The following is a 22500-nucleotide window of genomic DNA, read 5'->3' on the forward strand; positions in this document are numbered from 1 at the left end:
AGCTACGACGTACGGCATGGTATCGAGCATCTTAGCTGCACCTTATGGAAATCAGCTCAGCCCGCAGAAACTTCGATTTTACTTCAAACTACTCAACGTAATTTCAAATTCAAACTAGTGGGTGGTGATTTAAAGTTAAATGGATGAAAATGAATGAAATAGTCGTCGTGGCCCGATCAAAATTAATTAATCATTCTCGCGCCTAGTCGTCGGAGTATATGCAGGGACGCATAATCATCCTTGCTAGCAGCAAAGTCAACTTAAAAAAAAAAATTATTTTCTACTTTAATTTACTGTCTCTTTTCTTTCAATCTGGAGTTGAGACCATCTGCATGCGTACAGGAAAAAAAGGTGATGTAACATGAAGTTCACTAGTCACCTAAGCAACAGCTCATGAAGTGAGTTCAATACTCGTGATAATCGACCCATTTTAAAAATCAAATAGCTACTATCTATAATAGAATGACCTTTCGAATTTTGCACTCAAAGGGGATCGATCAATTGCTTGCCTCCCTACGCAATGAAAGCTTTTGTGAGATAGGGTGGTATAAGCTCAATGCTCCCCATTGAGATCTCTGACGCTCTTACAAAACGCCTACAGTCTCGGTTATTATCGGAATAATTAGTTGCTCAACAAAACGACTATTTAAGATTCAAATGAAACCCAGGGATTCCACAAATATCCGGTAAAAATCGGATATTTTCAAATTCGCCCTCATTGTTTGCTGATTTTAGACATTTTTGACTCTAGATTATGAAGTAAAATCACCAAATCTGCAATATTGCACCACTAAAACAACAATTCAAATCCCTAATAAATTTGATTTTCTATGGGAAACTTTGTAACTTTTAACGTTTTAAATCATGAAGGAAAACTTCAAAATTGGCAGATTTGTGTTAAATTAGATTATTTTGAGAGAGTGTTGATTTTCATGTATTGTATATTCACTTATACCAATATTTCTAAGACAGCCTATGTATACATATACATGGTGTTTCCCAAGTACGACACGTAATTTCGAGAGCGTATTCTGTCGCTAAAATAAGATAATTTTGTTATATAAACTATATCCCAAAAATGCTTCGTTACGGAAATACAGGGTATGAATCTCATTAAAAAATTACGTAATAAACGTGGAACGCCAGTGTTCTTTTTTAATTTTTTTTTTATTTGAAAGGTAAAAGGTCTCTTGACGTTTTTCCGTGGGACGCACAGTTTTCGATGAAAAAAAAGGACATTGTGGTGCGCTGTAATGCAATAACTACTACGTTGAATGAATAGCGAGCCATTTTAATTTTTTTTTATTGTTTAACGACAAATAGCAATTATAAAAATAATCATTTGTGATAGAGAATCAAAGCAAATGTTGAAAATGAATACCTTCTGAAAAAACCATTCAATTGTCTTATTATTGATTGTTTCACTGGTTCAAAACTCCTGGAGTATTTCTTATGGTATTGCAATTTTGAAGTATTCGATTTCTTAAGTCATTTTCATCTAATTCAAGTGTCTTAAGGTGAGCCCATAAATAAAAGTCTAAAGGATTTATATCCGGACTGAGAGCTGTCAAGCTTGGGGACCCCCGCGTCCAATCCAGCTAGTAAAATGTCATCAATTCAAATGTCAAAACAATTCAATAAATCAAATGTCAACAAATCAAAGAAGACCTTCTCCCAAACACATTCAACAAATCGAAAAACAATTAAAAAAGAAAAAAAATATTGAAAAAAAAAAACTGGCGTATCACGTTCACCACGTAATTTTTTAATGAGATTTTCACACCCTGTATTTCAGTAACGAAGTATTTGTAGGATATAGCTTGTATAACAAAATTACCTTTATTTTAGCGACAAAGTACGCTCCCGAAATTACGTACCGTACTTAGGAAACACCCTGTATGTATATCCACATTTCAAACTCACAACTTTCTCTTGAATTGACATCCCATCGACCCTTTCAGATGAAATTCAGATTCGAATTTAAATCGAACATTAATTGAACTAATTGGAAATTTATTAGACCGGACAGAATTGGAAATCTTATGCTCAGTTCTATCCTGAGAATATAACCAGATGACAAAATTGAAATATCCTCTCGGACTAAATGTTTATCAGTTAGTATTAGTTACTCAAGGACCGAATCATTAATGAGCTGTCAACTTGAACTGAAGTGCAATTTACACAGACACGTTGAAACATAGCCTAATTATTGGTCAAATTCCTTATTTGTGTGAAAACTAACTTGATGTTAAAGTTAACAGCCCATTAATAATTTGACCCTAAATCTGCTGTGAAACTCAAATACCCTGCTTGGGTCGAAGTAAGATAAGCTGTCTAGAAAATTAATAACAGTTCGTTCTTAACACACTAGATAAGATATAAAACAAACTATAGCTAGATAGGAGTATAAATACTGTTAGGATCAGGGCACCGAAGGTAGTTGTTCAAAATAGGATCGTTTCTGAGAATAATGATCTTAACACCTTGAAAGCCTATCAGGTAAAAAATTTTGTATCTACAGGGCGTGGATATCTTCAAAACTTTCAATAGCCCTTTGTTAGAGCCGTGAATACGGCCTCCCTATTACGAAAGTGTGTTTTAGATAATGGATTTCCTTTCCAGGCTTATGTGGGTTAAGCGCCATATGTATTTGCAAGGTTCTGGAGGGGGAGATTAGACGTGCAAACAAATTTGGGTTATAAATTTAAAGATGTGACGAACAGTGTGTTAGATAAAGTTATCGAATGTTGCCTTATCTCGCATCTCAATACTAGCACCTTTATCTCGGTTTTATCTGAAAAAAAAATTGGGACAACATATATGCACAGACCATGGCCCAACAAATTCCCATTTAATTACGTAAATGTTGACCATCACCAAATTTGATTTAATATTCCGCGAACATACGGTAGGTAGAAAAAATCGCTTCTTTGTCTGACCCTGACGGATGTGGGATCGGTGACTGAAATATCCGTCTACATATTTAAAAAAAATCAAAGGTATCGCCGACCGAAAGATCTCTCAATCCATATTAATTGCAAATATTTACTACCTGCAATTTTTGAAGCTACTAGCGTATATCTATAGCATATATAGGACTAATGATGTCATCTTCACAATAGGCAGTTCTACGAAATTAATTATAATAAGCACTGAATTGTTGGTCACACATCTAGAATGCATAAAGACTTACTGGACGAATTCCAGTACAAAAAATGCTATTACAGACTGGTACTACGGCCGTTTTTGGTTTCGAAACGCCCAGCCAAGATTCCTGAACGGCGATCGAGTTTTTACTAGACACCTGTGGGCTTTATAAGGCACTGTCAATTAATTAATTAGAAGTTAATTTGCAATTTATTCTAGTGGCCTTTTCGTCCTTCTAGAAGGTCTTTGTCATAACTCGCTAAGACTCGCCTAACGAACTTTTGCTACACAATAATTTAAAAAAATTACAATTCAGTAACTTATGTACATTAGATATTATTTTATTTGCTTCGTTCAACAAACGCCCAATCGGCAGAAAATATTCTTGAAATTCGATCGCAGGGGAAAAACGCACAAATAGGCCATCATACTATTTGTTTTTTTTTTGTTTTTTACCTCAAAACGGTTATGACTGTATAACCGCACTATTAGCAGTTCGATTATGACCTATATTACTATCCTGCTAGGTATTGGGATGCGCATTCATTGTCAACTCGTCGCTTCACTCTTTTCTTTCTGCACCCTTGGATTCGGACACCAATGTGCAGTAACATGTGTAATAACAATAAAGCAGGGTTTATTGAGTGTCTAAACAAACCTGCATAACTCTCAGAAATAAGTGAATCTGAATATACAATCTATAATTTGTCTTTTGTTCGGATAGTACCAAGTCACCTTCGCCAATCACTTGAGGCACCACCCAAATAAAATATCAAAAGTTTACGTCACTAGACATGTCTGATCATATGTTCAAAGGAATAAATGGGTTCAAACTAGCTCCATTAAATCAAAGGTATGTATATACGCAGCTTCTCGGACACAAACAACATCCAACAATTATAAATCAAAGGATCAATTTGCGTAAATAAAGCAATTTGTTGTACTATTCCGTTAAGTAACCTGACCGACAGTAATTATATATTTAGGAAAACTGGCCAACACTAAATGGGATTTTATCACTTACTCCAGACCGTCCGTCTGACCACTATTACCCCCCTTTAAGGTATATTTATAGTGCCCGAAAACGACATTTCATTTAGTGGCACGTACAGGATTTTTCTCTACAAGGTAGATATCAAAATGTCTATAGATCAACCCGTTTGGTTTTCCAATGGTCTGCAAGTTAGAGAAGGTTGAAGTTGGAATATATCAGACTTGAAAGAAATAAATAACTTTAGGCAAGAAATGCGTAAATCTTCAACACGGTATAATGTATGTAAGTCCCGATCGTGATCTTTTAGAGGCCTACTCAGCAGTATCTATCAATTTGACCATCTGATCGAACCAAAAACACCAAACCGAACCCCATAAAAATCACTACCTACCACTTTAATTGACATTTAAAGACCGGTAATGTTTATTGCGAGTCTAACTTGATTGCATTAATTTTGTACCTTGCCAAACCTCTAATTTGCAAGTCAGATTCGTCCGAATAATTCCTTCGGTAACCTTAAGAAAAAAGTTTAGAAACTGATCGGGCTAAAAAAAGAGGCAAAAAAATATAGGATCTTAAACATGACCGCCACTAGCGCATCAACTAAAAGTTGCATTGGCGGTGCCTGATTGTCGATTTACCGCGGTGCTACGCCACTGAAGAAGTTTCGGCATTTTTAAAAGGCTTACCTGGCAGCGTTTTTGGTTTATTTGGTCGGGCAACCTAAATTTGGTTCCCAGATACCTGCATGGGTCGGGGTTGGCGCCCGGGCAACTATTTCGCTCTTAATTTAGCGATAGGTGGTCCCAGAAAAGAAGGCCCAAAAATTTCGGAAATTAATCGCTTGATTAGTCAAATATATAAATATCTTAAAGTTTAAGCCAAATTTTTGATTACACCATAAAGAGCTTCAAACATTTTAATTAGATTGACTTAATTTAGCTCTTAGTCTGGGTTTGATATAGGATAATAAGAAATGCATCTCTAAATGGAGATACATATATAGGTTTACCGCCAGGTAGAGCAGATCTAGGGCCGTGTGACTTTCGATCATCTGCGGCAGCTGGCCGGAAAACCGAGTGCCATGTGAACGTCTACAATGGCGACGGGGCCGTCGAGGTCTGTTTCGCAGCTGTCTGTCTGTGGGTCCCAGTCAGAACCTGCTTTTGCTATTACGTATTATTAATTCTATATAGGCCGAGGGTTCTTTCCGCTCCCAAATAGGGACAAGAAGCCACTTGTCCTCGTCGAAACCGATCACAAAAAGGGCCGCGCTTCTCCCGTGTAGGAACAAAAACCAATCGAGCCTAACAAAAATCAGGAGCGTAACGAAACTCCCGGCCTGGTTACGTTTCATATTGACGTTGGGTTACAATGATATTTAAAAGGAAACGAATCCATGGATCAGTCATTCTCACAGAGAGCGCAAATATAGCGGCTTGTTTGTTTTATGAACGGCTTACTGATCATTATATCGAGCTTTATGGGCCACTTTGCACTTTATTATTTTTAGCGCTCTTGTCCCAGGTCATGGAGGGACCAGCCATTAAATCCTATGGTTTACAGTTTTATCAATAAATTTATTTCGGTTAGCGGTTAATCAATGCACAAGTGGTAGGTAGTACGTTTATTCGGATTTTTTTTTGATTGCGTCGACTCCATCTCGGCGAAGATTAAAGGCGACGTGCAACTTTGAGCCAACGCGAAACGTCACATTTGAGTAAATGTGCCCAGTCAGAAGAGAGGGACAATTAGTGAGTTGTTCCCAGCAACCTTCATAAAAATAATAAAGAAAGCATTCTTAGCAGTATCTGCACAACTATAGGACTAATGTCTTGTTGAATTTAAAAAAAAATCGCAAAAAACTGTGTCAACAACAATGAATATCTCCTGCACTAAGATTACAGTCGTAGAATTCAAAAAGTCGAGTTTAATGAGACTAGAATGAAAAGGAGCGCGAGATCTTTGTGTGGAGTCTTTTATTTTCGCTCTAATCCCGGATTGAGGCTTAAAATACTCGTTCTTTCAAACCGCACGCCAAGCAGACGACAGTAACACGTGGCGTTATAGGGATGGATTGAGGTTTGTTTACACTCACATTCGTCCATAAAAACTTATTCAGCAAATGATATAAGTGCTGATTGCTTGATTAAATATATAGCAATGAAAGGAAATCGATGACCATGGAGAGAGAGAGAGAGCGACAATGATTCCGGGATTACATAAAGCGCAAGTCTCAGGGTTTTCGAGATCAAGAATGAAACGTTTTTACATGCATTCGTTCTATATGTATTATTCATAATTTACGGGTTTTTAGCTATGCAAACTGAAATACAGGGGGTCAAGAAAGTGCAATTCAAAAATTGCTATACATATGTATGTATATTTGCGAAAATTTGCATATGGTTGAGATAGCGTTAGTTAATAAATCAATTGACTTCCCTTTCATAGCAAAAGAACGGTCTGTATGGAGTAGTCGGCAACAAACATTCTATATGAAGATACATAATAGGGGTAAATTCCACACTTTTCGACACCCTACAAAACAGCAAATACACGGTACTTGATAAACATACGTGCACCCTTCAATATGCGCGAAGTTGTCAGGTCGGTTGCATTAGCCAAATTTGCCAAGTTTGATGATGAAATACGTAAGAACAATAAGATTTTTATTTGCACGTTTGCGGGTCACTTGGCGAGGGGTTTTCCCCGGAAACCACCGAATAGGCTCTGTATCGTCACAAATTTCGATCGGCAGCTACTCCTGACGCAATCCTAGAGTATAAGTACAGCCTTTAGACGACCACGCAAAATTTTATCTCCGAAATCACTGCATTTACGTATTCGTATTTAACAAAAACGTCCATTCCTCATAATGAAAGTGGAAATGCTAAAGGTCCATCAATTTACGCAGTGACTGAAACTAATAAAAATTAGTCACTTAATCTACGTCAAGCCGCTCAACCAAACAGACAAACAAAAATTGATACCCACAATGCAACTCCATTTCTACAGTCCGTTGGTCCACAAACACATCTCTAGAAAGTATCGTCGAAAGTGCTAGACTTCTCCTCACAAGTCAAGGCCTCTCCCCACAGCGATGATGAGTTGCCCCGTATAAATTATGAATGGATACCGGCCTTTATGATAATGAGTTTTGGTAATGTGAATGGCGGCTTGATGCATTAGGTATTGCCTGTTTACATACCGAATAGAATGCGTTATAAGGTGCCATAATCAGCTTCGCCGCGTCTAAAGTTTTAAACTGGAACGCAATTGGCTTCAACAAAATTGTGCCGAATGAGCGATTTATTAGGGAGTTTGCAAGGAAAAGTAATTCGAATTACGAGCCACTGGAGAAGAGGTTAGAAATAAAAAATGAGTCAGAGATATGTGCTATTTCAACTTACATAAAGTCGGAGGGTGTCACGGAAATAATTTATTTTACCCCTGTATAAATAACGGACAACGACAGTGGCCGTTTTCGACGTACAAAGTTAGAAGCCTCACAAATGTCATATTTCATCATGCCTCTTTTAGTCATACGTCGGCCACCGTCACTCTTTGTCATTTATTCACGAGGTAACACACTGATTTCCATAGCATCGCACGACACACAATAAGTTGGAACAGCATATATGTTCCAATTAATATATTCTAGTAAGTTTCCCGACTGAAATAGAAACGATTTATCGTCTCGTGTACCACAACTGATAACAGGAATTTCTAAATGGTGTGTAACACAGTTAATTGAAACCAAATTATTTTAGGCGGCTAATTTATTTTTATATGTAAACAATGGTAGATAATTTTTTAAGTACATGAAGGCTCCGCAATTACGTTAAGTACGTCCGGTGGTGGTCAATGGCAACCAAATCGGGCGCGCAGGAAGGCCTTACGTTTGGGAAACGCACCGTGAAGAAGCGAAAGACCTTCACGGGTGTGCACCGGAGCCCCCCCGGCGTCTAATAACATTCTCTAGAGGGCCTTGAACGTGAACTAACGTTGATTCCTTGGCGGGCTGGGTTCACGTGTTAATCTTTGCACCATTGTGCAATCCTCTGAAGCAATACTCCACTGGCACCAATAAATTATCGGATATTTGGTTACTTACGTGTCCACGATACTGACCTTAGGCTGAGGATATCAACATTGCAACTCGGCCAGTTAAGTAATGGATTACCTTCGATTATTTCATAAAAAGATTGCATTACCATCGGCTCGTACGTAATGATTAAGGTGTCCTCAATTTTTCGGTTGCAAATTGTCTTGTCTGCATATATAGTTGTTTGTTTAACACAAAGCCCATTCATAAACCAGTTGTAGTAGTTTTTTATTAATACACTTATCAGACGTGTAAATATATCACAGAAACATGGTCGGCACCGAGGTCGGTACTTTATCGACTATTTAAGTTAATACAAGAGTAAATAGGACGTTTCCAAGAAAAATCTCGGGTTCTTGTGTATTCTGCCTTGAGCACATGTGTGCCCGTTTGGTAAGGTTGAAGGTCGGACGTGTCGGATGGTGAGTCGGTAATCCCGTTTCCGGTAGCATCCTTGTCAATAAACTTTTTCAGTACTAATGGGTCAGATTTGCCTGAATAATAAGGGCAACAAATGCGCGTTCTCATCTCTTATCGGCAAGAACTGCTTTAAAAGAATTTTTGTATTTCCGCGGAAGTTTAAGGTTCACGAATGAATAGTGTAGAGTCGTAAGTGACTCTTTGTCTCCTGCGTAATATAGAGAAGAGCTTTTGGGAATTTTTAACAACGTTTCTAGAGTGAGGATTTTTTTTAATGTACGACAGCAACTCATGTTGCCAAATTTATTGTAATAAATCTAGTGAGTTAAATCAATTTGCAAAAAGTGCTGTAATAGTGCAGTCTTCCTTAAGTTTGCATCTTTGGCTTTAATTTTAGTACAACAAATTGTGACATGGGACAAACTTTTAATGACATATTGTACGTTAAAGAAACCCAGACTCTTTTCAACTTGAGGCGATTTTCACATTTTACAACGATTTTTTCCTTTTGATCGTGACTATCCAGATAATCCGGCATTATATCTCCAGAGACTTTTTTCGGTTTATGGCAATCTTGAGATGAATTAATTTTTCAGACACATCTTGTAGTAAATTTTTTATTCCGTTTTGCGCCTTCCGAGGAGAAATTTTGCTCGATATTCGGATTTTTTATGTTTGTCGGAGCTTTTGAGATTTTTCCTGTGGCTGTCCCAGAGTTTTTGAAACTTACGAAAGATCTGTAGAGAAACGTAACCATCGTTTATCCAACTGTGACGGAGAGGAAAACGTTCAAAACGGAGATACTTCCATGTGAGTCTTTTCACCACAATTTCGAAATTCGTGCTGTTTCACGCACATGTCGACTAATTTAAGTTCAGAAGCAGATAAAAACTTATTTTTCAAAACTATTTGACAGATTTGTTAAACCACCTTTTTGGAAATTAAGGATATATAAAATAATTAAAGGATGAGTGTTCTCAAAATGTCTTTCATCCATTCCACGGCCAGAAATTATGAAACTACGCAATCACTGTGCGAATTTCCGGATCGAAACCGCATTACTCTGATACTGTTTACCCGTTTAAGTTTCGATATGGTTTACAAATAAAACCTCGTTTAAGTGTTATCATTGCAAGAGAAGAACCCGTCGAGTATTCAGATATACCTTACCCTGTGTACGTACTTTTGCAACATAACCGCAATAATTTTTTGTATTACTTAAGCCATGAAGGTACGTTTATCTTAAACTTAGCGGAAATTTGGTGTTATTTAAACGTTACGCAATTAATTATTCTTGTGCGAATAAAAAAGGGTTAACCGCAAACAGATAAAAAGCAAATATTAAATAATTCAAATAAAAATTGAACGACTCGTACGTTATCTAATTTTCAGGTTTCACTTTTTATTGGATGCAAAAAAGTAAATATTGACAGGGATTGGAGCTACTAAATATCAGTTAAAAGTTTTTTGTCATCAAATTACGAATTATAGAGGTATTCCCGGAATTAGGCCTTGAACACCATCAGGCTTCCACTGACAATTTGAGTAAACAAGCCCAACGAGAATGATGTGTTACAATTAATTTTTCGAAGGCTAATTACCTCGTTGAATCGACCCTGACAGGAACCAAAGACCTCAAGTGAAACAATTATTAGATTGTTGGGTCATGATGAAGATAGACCGCAAAATAACGACTTCAACTTGCCGTTTCGTTTCGCAGATTTAGTCGCGTTTACTTCTCACTTTTGTAGAACTTCGTTTTGTTTGCTGATTTCTAACAATTTAAAACTTGATAATTGCGAAGTAAACGCGCTCATTTTCAGGAGGATATGAGTACGTTGACGCGTTTTCTGTATAGGTAACTACGTTGAAATCTATTTAAATAGCTACAAAACAAAGAGAGAATGGCAGAGTCGTTGGCCCGGCTTTTTACATAAAGATGGTCCCATCGTTTCGGTCGACCTTAATGACTGTATGTATGTTCATTTTGAAACCAGGGTAAGAAATATAGTTCAGTCCTTAGTTTAAAATAGAAATAAAAATTTTTTGACGGGCTCGAATAGGCCTCATTTTACAAAACCTAACACGTAGTACCAACGTAAATAAATGATACTACATTTTTATCTAACAGCAAACATGTACAGCGGTGCTGGTTATCGGCACCGGCGCGTGTGACACATTTCGCCCTGTATTTCCCAACCCAAATGAATCTGGCGGAACGAATGATAAAATCTCCCGAGTGTTGTAAATATATAGGTAGTGTGCAAATAAGACATTTTTGCTTCACAAACTTGTGTTATTATCTACTTCCTACATACACTTCGGCATGTGCCCGCGCTACGCCTATGGAATTTCAGGTAAGGTCCCCATTTGATAAAATAATAAAGTAGTAATTCACTAATGGATTTCGTGAAACTTGACAGTTTTGTTATGTAGCAGACGTGGGCTTCGGGCTTCGTGTCAGTCGTTTATTGATGGCAGAGTTTTCTGAATGGGGCTATTTTTAATACGCCACTTAATAAGGAGAAAGGAAAATAGAAACTTCTAAAAAACATTAGAAGCTAGATGAAGTATTTCCATATCGTCACAGTTGGTTAATACGTTTAAAGACATTCAACAGTTCAGCAACTCTTTGAGATTCTGGAACATGCGCCAAATGCTCAATGAAATATAAAAATGAAACATTGGTATGAAAAAGACAATATTTTGTATCTTCCGCACTTTTTTCGGACTAACCAAACAGCTTAAAACGTTTAAAAAATTTTTGGAAAAATATAGAAAAAAGTTATATATTCCGTAACCAGTTTTTAGAAAGATTTTTATTTGACAAAAGGAGATTACAAAGAAACATGCAAATGAATGAATGAACGCTCACTAAGCGTGTTACGCAGAGCCTCTAAACAGCAGGATGCTGTCTTGGGGCCTTGATATAAAAAAGAAAACGGTATTTCCTAACGAATCGACAAAAATTGTAACACTCTCACCTCCACCAACCTGCATCAACAGCAAAAAAACTTATCTTGAAATAAGATGAAACTTAAAATAAATACACAGAAATTCGTAAGGAATATTTTTTTACAAATTTTAAAAAACTACCTCGAAAAGTCGACATAAAATTAGTCAAAGTTGAACATGTAATGACCCAGATAAAAATCATTTTTTGTTACTAACAAGAATTTTAGAAGTCAATTAAAGTCAAATTAAAATTTTTTTATAAAAAAAACACGGAAATCTTTAGATGCGAACTAGATTTCAAGTGGTTCCAAAGATCATTAAAAAATATTTTAACTGATTAATAACTACCTTAAGATTATAAAATCAATAAGATGTATATGTGAACCGAAGGAATTCAAGTTGATTTAACGCACAAGTATGCACAGATTCAAGGAGGTGCGAGTGACCCACATTTAAACCAGAATATTGTCGACTGAGATAACGAAACACGCAAAAGAGATCAAGGAAGTAACACATATAATGTGATTCTGTAGTAGTTCTTCTCTATGTGGAGCAGTATTTTTGGATTACTGGACTTGGACTATCTTTGGACTATTTGAGGAATCTCCGGTGTTTTCATTTGCTCACTGATATTCGTAGGGGAAATTTGGAACTAATAAGAGTTTGAAACTGATTGAAAGTCAAAGTTTTTGCGATATTTTCTATGGCTGCTGAAGAAATCAATCCTTTTTACTTAATTATTTTTAATAATAATCAATAATTTTTGATTTCAAAAATTTTTCCCCGGTGCATATGACCGAGCAGGTCAACATTGCGAAGACTACTTAAATGGTACAAAGAAACCCGTAGTTTTCAGACACCGAATAGGGATACGTTTATTCTCCCTCAATCTTCGTCGAAGTCCAAATCTCGACCAATGAAGAAGAGAAAATGGCTTTCTTGAAATTGTACGCAAATGACGCATATAGTACTCCCTTACAGATAATCTTGGAATAAGGAAGGAGCTTACAGTTAGTTACTCCTGTTACATGAGCGGACTCAGATGATGAGAGTCTAAACTAGATAACAGCACGATCCTTAGATATGAAACAGAAATTATAATCAGAACTAAAAGTAATCGAAGCCATGACATATCAAGACTGGCCACTATATGACAGTCTGTTTATATGGCCAATCATTAATCAATTTAAATAATCGGATGATCAAAATTGTCCAGAATTTACATATTTCCAAGGTAAACATTCAAATTTAAACGATTGAGTCGACACACAATAATATGGGGTCAATCGCATTTATAATTTTTACCATTGGTATTTTTCTCCAGTTTCATCAGCTGACTTTTAATTCTCAAACATGTATTATTAATATGGGAAGTTTTTCGTATATACACGGAATAATAATACACAAATCGCGCCATATAGAAATATCTGACATATTATAACTTTCGCTGCCAGTTTAAATAAAAGGCACATTTTCCATTGACCATGTATGTAAATTATTTCCTTAGATTGTCATATAGCAAATTTCATAATCGGTGCAATTGGCAGTACTAGGCGTTGACCATCAGCGGCAGTATTGCGGCAATTACAAGTGGTACGCGCGATATTATTGTTCTAGTTAGGTTTGCGATTTTTATGGTTCGGACACCCACTTTTGATTAATATTTCATTTAAGTTTATATCAAAAAATGATTCGGTTTCATAACAGCGTGAAATTGTTCGGTCGCTACCAGCTGCCACTAAAGTGTTGGTTTTCCACTTCGAGCGTTCTCAATTAGGTAAATTGAAGCTAGTAGGTAATCAAAGTGAACATTTGTATATCCGCACAGTGTTCTCGGTTTAGAGAAAGAACATGACTGACTGACGATTGAAAAAAATTAATTTTTATGGTTCGTACAGGCGCGTTGAAACGAATATTATGACCCTGAATAATATCAAAGACCCGACTTTGGAACAGATCGTTCGTTAGATCATCGCCTTTCTTATTTCTTGACATTTTCGTAGCTGGGGTTTTAGCTTTGTTAACGTCCGGTATAATATTTAAGTCTGAATTCAAGTCAACATAATTGGAATTCTTGTCGAACCCTTCTGTTAATAGTTATCATCCGCCATGGACGTTAAGCAATGGCCTTCGGCCGATGTTTGAAGGCAACGTGGTTCACTATGGCAGTTTATAGAACCTCCCAGAAGCACAGTGTCATCAGCACATCTTTCACGAATTGCTTTTCCGTCAGCCACATGGTACAATAAAAAGTAACTTATGATATATCATCGTCCTAAGTATGTTCAATTCTGAGCATGACGTTACTGGTGATCATAAGTAAATGAATGTGTGAAATTAGCCTAAGGTAGCACTTTGTATCTAAGTTGAATGCCATGCCGGAACAAGATTTTAACCGCCAATTTGTGCAAATATGGATTTTCTGTGGAATAATTAACTATTATTAGGCAAAAGCATATAATATAACTCCATAGCTCGTGCTAGATTTGTAAATAATTTATTTCTCAAAATAATCAAAAACGTGGGCTTATAAATTTCCCTATAAATATTTTATTTGGTGGTTGTTCCAGCATAGCGTTCAATTATTGCAAAAAAATAATATAAACATAGATAGGCAGAAAGTTGATATAAACATAGAAACGCAAAAGGTCCTTTACTGGCATACAGAAAATTTAAGGAGAATTACCTATGCTTTCGCCGATGGAAGACATAAGAACCGAAGACGCTCAAAACGCACCATCAATACAAAAAATTCGGTACCACTAAGCCCGGTCGCACAACAAAGATGTATTAAAAAATGTAGTAGAAACATAAACGAAACACTCCAAAAACAAGGATGTTACTAGAGATAAATGTTTCTTTGGTGCGCATGTCCTCATTTGATTGTACTGGTATTTGTAAAATTAGTGTTTGGTGTGCGGCCGGGCCAAAATATAATGCTGAAGAAAAACAATTCAAAATTGATGGAAACAACTGAAACGAAGTGTCAGTAATAATAAAACTACAAAAAAGATGAACGATTGCTTCAAGGATTAATCTAGAAGTGAAACGGGCTCCGAAATGCAAAAAGAGATTAAGCTATTCAGGCAAAAAAGATGAACAAAAGCAAATCGAGAACTTTAACACGGAGAAATTGTGGAAAAAAAAACGGAAAAATTGTGAAAACGTCTTAAGAGTATGAACATGCCTACTCAAGAAAATATGCTTAAGGTGCCACTTACTACACCTGCCAAGCAAACCCCATCATTTCCATTCAATTTCCTTATTTCTGGGCGTTTGGTCAAATCCAGTACTTAGGTTGTGGAAATAATGAAACATCATTCCGCAAACGATGAAATGCCGATATGTGTAATTATATACCGAGTTGCTTATTTACCATTTTTTTTTAGAGCCAAAGACCTCAATGATCATAATGAAATCTTACATGGAATTGCAAAATATTGCGATATATAAATTCGTAGAAAAACTGCCAGACAAACAAGTCAAATTCAGCACGGTGTCCAACCGCACACAATGGCCAGATCGGACGGGTCCCCGAACAAAGGCAGCAGATGCTAATTAATTATTAGGCTACTTAATGACATAATTTTACAATGTGGAGCGTACGTTTCTGAGTAAATAATGAATTTGAGACATCGAGTAATAACGTCAAATTTAGTGACGATTCAGTTGCAATGTAATATGTAATTATTTTCGTCGATAGGAGTAAAAGCGGAAGATAAGATAAGCAAGAAGCCTAAAAACGAGTTCTATACCGTAGTTCGCCGTCCCCTTTGCATTTAAAACAAACATGCATAAATAAACAATATGCGTCGTTGCCTAGGTATGGTATAAACTATAATGTAAACAGAACCAGCATATGCCGGAGCGCTATTAACACATGTGTCATTTTTTCGTCGCCTCCCATAAACACCAACTACTTATGAAATTTACTCAGGCTGATAAACTTCTCCAAGCACCGGAAAACAGGGCCTCTGTCTTTATCTGTATCCTCACTTTCTCGAACCATAAAACCTGCTAGGATCTACTAGACAAGACAACAATTGAATTAGCCTTATTCATTCTCTACCTACCCTAACGCAAGAAGGGCATTCCTGCTGAACAGCATCGTCATTTATCACTTCTCCAATGTGATTTAATCTAGACAGGTTTAGTGGCCGCGGCATTAAAAGCGGGCGTATTTAAAACTGAGAAGAATGTCTTGTTTTACCTTTTGAGGCCCTGTCATATCATATGACGCCGTCGATTAAAATCCATTGGAACCCTGAGATGTAGCGTTGCCTTGATGCAAATTTCCGATTGGTTACAGCCACAAAAAGTGTACAAATTTACGACGGGCGATGTCTTATAAAATGGTCAATGATAACGTGCTAGCTTTAATGGAATGGGTATTATTGCAATTTTCGGCAAATTGGCCCGACCGATTGCATGTTACGTAGCACTGCCCGTCGGGTTTTCAATTAAACGACTTGATTATACCAGCAGAGGATTAAGCTATAACTATAAACGGTAATATTCGAAATTGTTTTTAGCCTGATTGAACACTTTTCGCTGATTTTTGGTCGTAAAAGAGGCGTTACTCGATGAAACGCTATTATTATGGTTATGAATACAGTGGAAAGTCTACTTGGCCATAACCGAACCTAAGCGATCTAGGCGTGTTTTAGTGTCCATAATAACTCAGCAATGTCAAAGGCTGTTTGTCTGGTTTAGCGAGATGGCGTTTTCGAAGGTTAACAGCGCTCAGCAACGCTCGCTACCCTCCCCATCTTGCACGTTTTGGGGTGGGTCCTTCGTTCGCTGTTAAAAATAGGGGTGAATACTCTCCAGGGATGTGGGAACCGCTTTGGCCTATTACTTATTCTTAAAGTGTTTGCAGGCTCGTATTTGTTGCAGGCTATATATTTTATTGTACCGCTCCTCTTGATGTATTGGTCAGGGATTCTTCTATTCCCGCACCTGACGCATCGATTTAATAACATCTCCTAACATATAAGTCACACGACTTAAAAAACTGCGGTAACAATGGTCACTTCTATTTTAGTTGTCGAATTCTGCTTCACTTTGATTCGGAGACCAACCCATTTCAAAAATCTGTGGCCGTAATTACTTAATGATATGATCTTTTAAACATCATAAAGAGATACATTATCAAAAGGTATAATTTCCGAACCCAATGAGCAAAAAAAAGGGGTATTCGCGATCGCCAATAAAAGACCTCGGAATCGATCTAAAAATCTGCCCATTGTCTGCTCCTTTGTCTGGGTCATCGCCATCAACTGGACCTTCTCCGACTAGAATTCCTTGAATAACATAAACCCATTGGAGAGGAGGTTTTCGTTTTATTTTGACTGTCTGGGTGCATTTTGCTTGCTGCATCGGAAGGAATCATAAAAAAGCCGTCGACAGATGGTGTTGCTTTCAGGGGGCCGCCAACTTCGTCATGTGTGGGACCGGAGAACCCAGATTTTATTACTCGAACGTTCTCGTTATGGTCGTTTTTGCCTTCCCGGGGATGTAAATTGGGTTCTTGTAATTGCCAATTCACTTCTTCGGTTTCAGCTTCCTCACCGACGCTATACCTGATATACCCTAAACCCATAAAATCGTCAATTATTCTAGAGCTTGGTGTTCCACAAGCGACAATTATTCTGGAGCTTCGAGTTCCCCTCTTATTTCACATCAATGTTACATTGATTGCGGATATTGCCCTACTCGTTTTTTGTCATGGTGATGGCCGGGGAAAATTGGCAAATAAGACAAGAATCAAGGGAGACAAAAAATGCCTCTTCACAAGATATGCACACTGTGCTCAAAATAAGGAGCGTCAGATCTGAAAATATCCCCTTATACTTATTAAACACAAGGCTGTTGAAGGGATATTTGGGGGAAAATTTAAGTATTTTTGAAGGAATAACATTTTACAAGTCCCTCATAAATAATTACTCAGGAGGTTACTTATAAAAATTTACCGACGAAAATGACAACAAGCAGCGAAAGGCCTGCAATTAAAAGGTTTTAAGACATCTGTCTCTGAGGCTGCGAACAACACCCCAACAACCATTCCCCATAGTATTATTGAGGTTGGTGCAGGAATGTGAGAAAATCGGAAGATGTTAAGAAAATCAACATCCGGGCATTAAAGCAAACGGTGTGTTAAGAAGCGATTTAAGATATGTCGACAGTACAATCCTTGTGAGTGAAAGCGAGTTGCCAGATAAAGAAGGTGAAGACAAGTGAACGTCTTGACGAAACGGAAAATACGATAACTAAAAACTTGGAAAATATGGATATTCCGGTATATGGATGTAATAGTAGACATAGTAGTTGGAGATTCTCAAGATCACTTGGTGATCACACAGTAATTGAGAATCATGAATTGGAAAGATTCGTAAATATCGGATTGATGAATATGCTCAAACCTTTGTTTACAACCACCCAACTAGCGCTCCGGCAGTCAAAAATGATTATATCTTCGAATCATCTCATGCGGTGTTTGAAATTATGCAACAGCCAGGTGATCAACATGAGAGATAAGGTGCTTATCAAAACATGAGTTGAAATCAGTTCATAATAATTCGAGGAAATAAATTTTGGAAAAGAACGAGCAAATTTACTAAAAATCCGAATTTGAACCGAAACGTATTTCAATGCTTCGACAACCGGTGGCAGCGTTAAAACCTGGTACCCTCTAAGAGCTAAAAATTTCGTTCCACTTTATTTACTTTGTAATGCCACATCAAAGAACCGACCAGGGAGTTATTGTGTTAAAATTTCTGAAACTTCCATTTGGGTGGCACCCCAACTAGGCAAAATGCGGGTGAAATCCTAAGCTGAATACCGCAATTTGATCTGCGTCCCGCTTCATTCACACGCAACTCCTTTGTCGTCGGATTTTTTCGAAGCAACCGAGTACTGAATTGTGCATTCATTGAAGATATTGAACGTTAAAAGTGTACTGTCGCGCCAGCCGCACAGGAAGTTATCAACGTCTTGATTGATTGGCTGACTAGGTGCTTTCCGCTAGGTAGCTACCTGCAGTCGCCGTTCGGTGCCAACAAAAATAAAAGTACTACCCGTCTAGTACTAACTGAAGTCGATTATTATGTAAATTACGCACGGTACTGGATAAATTTACGACCACATATTAGTGCCTAGAGTGCGGAATCTAAAGAGTCGTGGCGCAATTTTGCCTCCATGGGAATCTTCTAGAGTCTCGACGGCGAGGTCAAGTCCCGGCAGTAGATCAGCCTTAGGAGCCCCTGTTATGTCCTGGTTATAACATAATCTTCGATTTTCATTGCTCGTAAAAGGCCAGTATTCAATGTCTCGGAACTGACCAATGACCACCGAGGTAGGGCCCATTTTGAACTGATCCTCAAATCGTGTACGACCGGCCACAAAGAATTAATTCCTCTTGTCGAGCTGCTCTATTGTTGAATTAACTAGGCTGTATTTACATGTACAATTTCATCTGGATGTCGTGTGGGAAGTGCACGCCTATTACTCGCCGTTTAAGCCGAGTGCTGCATTTCAATTTAGCTTTAATTCGAATTGATTTGTTTAGGAAGGAAGGAGGTTTTTGAACGGGTCACACACAACAATCATTTCTGTCTGACCTGCTTCACCAGTGCTCCGACAACACTCAAGACTAATCTGAATTGTTTAGGACATGGTAAAAAAACGTTATTCACAACATACGATAAAGGAGCATAGTAATAATTACAGCAGAATGTCGATGTGACGAGAAAATAATGCTAATTATAGGCTGCTAAAGAGGGATTCCAGAAAAAATGACCAATAATGGAAGTATTTTAAAAACGTCTTCAGTGAGTTCATGGTCATGCAAATAATATAACATGTTTATTTTCAGAGTGTTTACATACTCACTAACCTAGTGTAATTGAGTAGTAATTGAAGTACAACAAAATAATTATTACTATTCAAGAATTGCGGTAAGTTTTTGCGAATAATGGGTAATCGACATTGGCCTATTATAGGAGAAAAATAACCATTTGAAGAATTTCCGTAACATATTAAATATCATGCGAAAAATGAAAATTCTAAATGCAGCTTTTCTTTTCTACCGAGCTCTGTCAGAAACATGTGAAACATGAAATATCCATGGAATCACTCCTCTTATCGAATATTGTTTACAACTTCATATGGCGAATTATGAACATTACTTACTAATATTTTTCACGTGAGAGCAGGTGAAAAGGGTTATGTCGAGAGTATAAATAGTAATATTGGAAATATTTTTCCAAGCAAACGAAGTAAATAAAGAAATCAACATGAAAATCTCAATTTTAATGCATGGGTTCCAAGAAAGTCAATTTAAACTTTATTTTCTAACCTTGTATATAATGAGTAAGTGTTTAGGTACCTACCCACTGATACACCTACCTATTATTGATGGTCAATGATAAACCCGCCGAATCTTGAAAATGTAAGAGCATCTTTTTGCACTAAAGTGCTATTAGAATTGGGCAAAAATAACATTATACCGTCGTTTTATGACGTCAAAACATTATCGAAATGGGAAATATTTCAACACGTTGTACTTTTTGATATTGGCAATACAAACAACAGAAGTAAACATTATATAGACATTTCCACCTTAAAAACCGCAAAAATGAGGAACAGTGTAACCTTTTTAATCTTGTAATTTTATAATATTAATACTTTATTCGGTAACATTATTTTGTCTACAGAGGAAAACCCGTATATCAGCGAAATGTATAATTGGCCACATTCGATGTTTACACATGAAATAGCGTCTGCCTGTATTTGTTAACTGTATCTTTCTTTCACAATTTTAAAACTAAATTTAATGATATTTTAAACTTTTAAATGTTACTTATGTAAATCTACGATCGTATCGCTTTGGGCCACGTTTCGCAAGCCAAACATACTCTGTCAAACTTTTATAGAAAATCGATGGGTATTCCTCCTAGATACCATCCCTTATTTGACAATTTTGTCAAATTTTACAGTGTGTTAACACATTTTAGTAACGTTCTATATATTGAAATTCCTATTACCCACTAAAAAGTCTGAGTAAATACCTGCTACTCTACTAGGTATAATAAATCATGTTATGTACTCTATCATTTGCATTATTGGACCCAAGCTTCTACACACGACGTGTACGTATTTAAGGCAATTTTTCATTTAAATTGGTTAAGAGTTAAGGGCAAAATTATTAATGCGTGGTAGCACCCCCAAAAGAACAACTTTGGCTCAATACATTCAGACCCTATTTTGACATTTCTGTTGAAAATTGCTTCCAGTCAACAGTCATACAAATTAAGAGGATATTAATAATTTTACCCTTTGGGTCAACTTATTAATATGCTGCTAACTGTAATTGCATGATTATTTCCATATAAAATAATGAATTGAAATAGAGTTTTAATCCTGGCTTTAGTGCTGGTCAGATTCCGTAGAAAATACTTTAATGTAAAAATTATTTTATATAGGTTAGTGAACAGGACCAAATTATTTACATGTAATTACACATAGTTTCCCTAAAATCTAAAAGTCTGATCAATATTAAGTCACTTTTCAATGTTTTTATCAGAATTAGCTTACAGTTAATGGTAACAGCACAATAACAATTTAGCCCTTAGATACCAATTCAGAAAATTCTACATTATAATTATTTACTTCATAAAATACGTTTTTAAGCCTGGCCTCCTGCGTAGCCAATTTTTTAATATACTATTGTTGAATATATTTTGGCCCTAAACAAATAGGTGAATACCTACTTAGTTTATTATTGTCAGTTTAAAAATGTCGGCATTAAAATTTCGAAAATGTCCATAATAAGTGCCTTATTTTCAATTATTTTGAGGGCACCAAACTCACTCTTTCTGGAGACAGCAATAAACCGCAAAAATTGGGATAAAAATTCATTTAAAAAACTAAAGACGAGTCATATTAGGGAGATAATATGACTATTAATTGAATATTTGACTTACCTTGTCTTCCTACAATTTCAGCCACGTGTTCGGAGCTTGGTACCGGTACGCATTCGGTCATGTTTTGCGACTTCTTAGATCGGACTTCGTCCAAAGGGTTCCCCAAAGGGTTGACGAAGGAACCGAGATCAGTCGCGGGGTCCGGTTCGGCAACGGAATTCAAAGGTTCGCTGAATCCCAACATTGAGAGTTCTAGAGCCAGTTGGAGGGCCCTTTCGTCTCCAATGCCGCTCGACCTCTCCATTTCAGGAAATAAACTCGCGGGCATTTTGAGGTTAGGTTGCTCCTGTCTTGGAGATTATGTTTTTTAAACGTTTAAAATTAGCGAATGATTGTCGACGTTTGATGGGAACAGACACTCATATACCTTTTAAAATAGTTCGGGGGTTGTTTCTAATAATTTGTGTAACACTGGAGTTCTACTTAAAACGAGTAGTTCAGTCCGCCGATGGTGATCGATCGTAGCAGGCAACATAAAAAGCGACGTTATAAGAATTAAGATACGCGCGTGTCACCGGTACAAAAATATATTATTATTATTGAATCTACTTAATTAGCAAAAGTATTGTATTATATACTAAAAGGGTTCCTATTCAATATAATATTGGCGATTTGTTGAAGCCAGCAAACGAAATGCTCGCTTGGAACTAACTGATTATTTTTCGGGAGACAGGCCGGCAGGCAGGCGATCCGGCGTGGTTCAGCAGCCATGTGCGCAAGGGCTCGAGGCGGCGTTGCCACGTTATAGTTTTGGCCATGAACCTCGCAATGTTCGGAGTAATATCTATCAAGGAGGTTGAAACCGATGTATGACACATTTATTTTGTTTAATTAAGACAACTTTGACGTTTCTATAGGCTACTAGATAAATATTTAGGTCTGTTCAACTGAGGAAA

General features: G+C 37.0%; 1 protein-coding gene across 2 annotated transcripts in view; it reads right to left on the minus strand.

The window, feature by feature from the left end:
* LOC136339450 (RNA-binding protein MEX3B) overlaps positions 1-22241 on the minus strand; it is a 41224-nt gene extending 18983 nt beyond the window's left edge. The window contains exons 1-2 of one of the 2 annotated variants that reach the window (XM_066282737.1): positions 21972-22241; positions 21605-21890 (exon numbers count right to left, since the gene is read on the minus strand). In XM_066282737.1, coding sequence (XP_066138834.1) covers positions 21605-21872 — 268 coding nt within the window. In that variant the 5' untranslated portion in view covers positions 21873-21890; positions 21972-22241. Of the gene's footprint in view, positions 1-21604; positions 21895-21971 lie in introns of both variants that reach the window. The other variant, XM_066282735.1, reaches the window with a different exon arrangement.
* Positions 22242-22500: the final 259 nt, after the last annotated feature.

Source organism: Euwallacea fornicatus, chromosome 5 (genome assembly GCF_040115645.1).
Source record: "Euwallacea fornicatus isolate EFF26 chromosome 5, ASM4011564v1, whole genome shotgun sequence".
NCBI classification, from domain to species: Eukaryota; Metazoa; Arthropoda; class Insecta; order Coleoptera; family Curculionidae; genus Euwallacea; species Euwallacea fornicatus.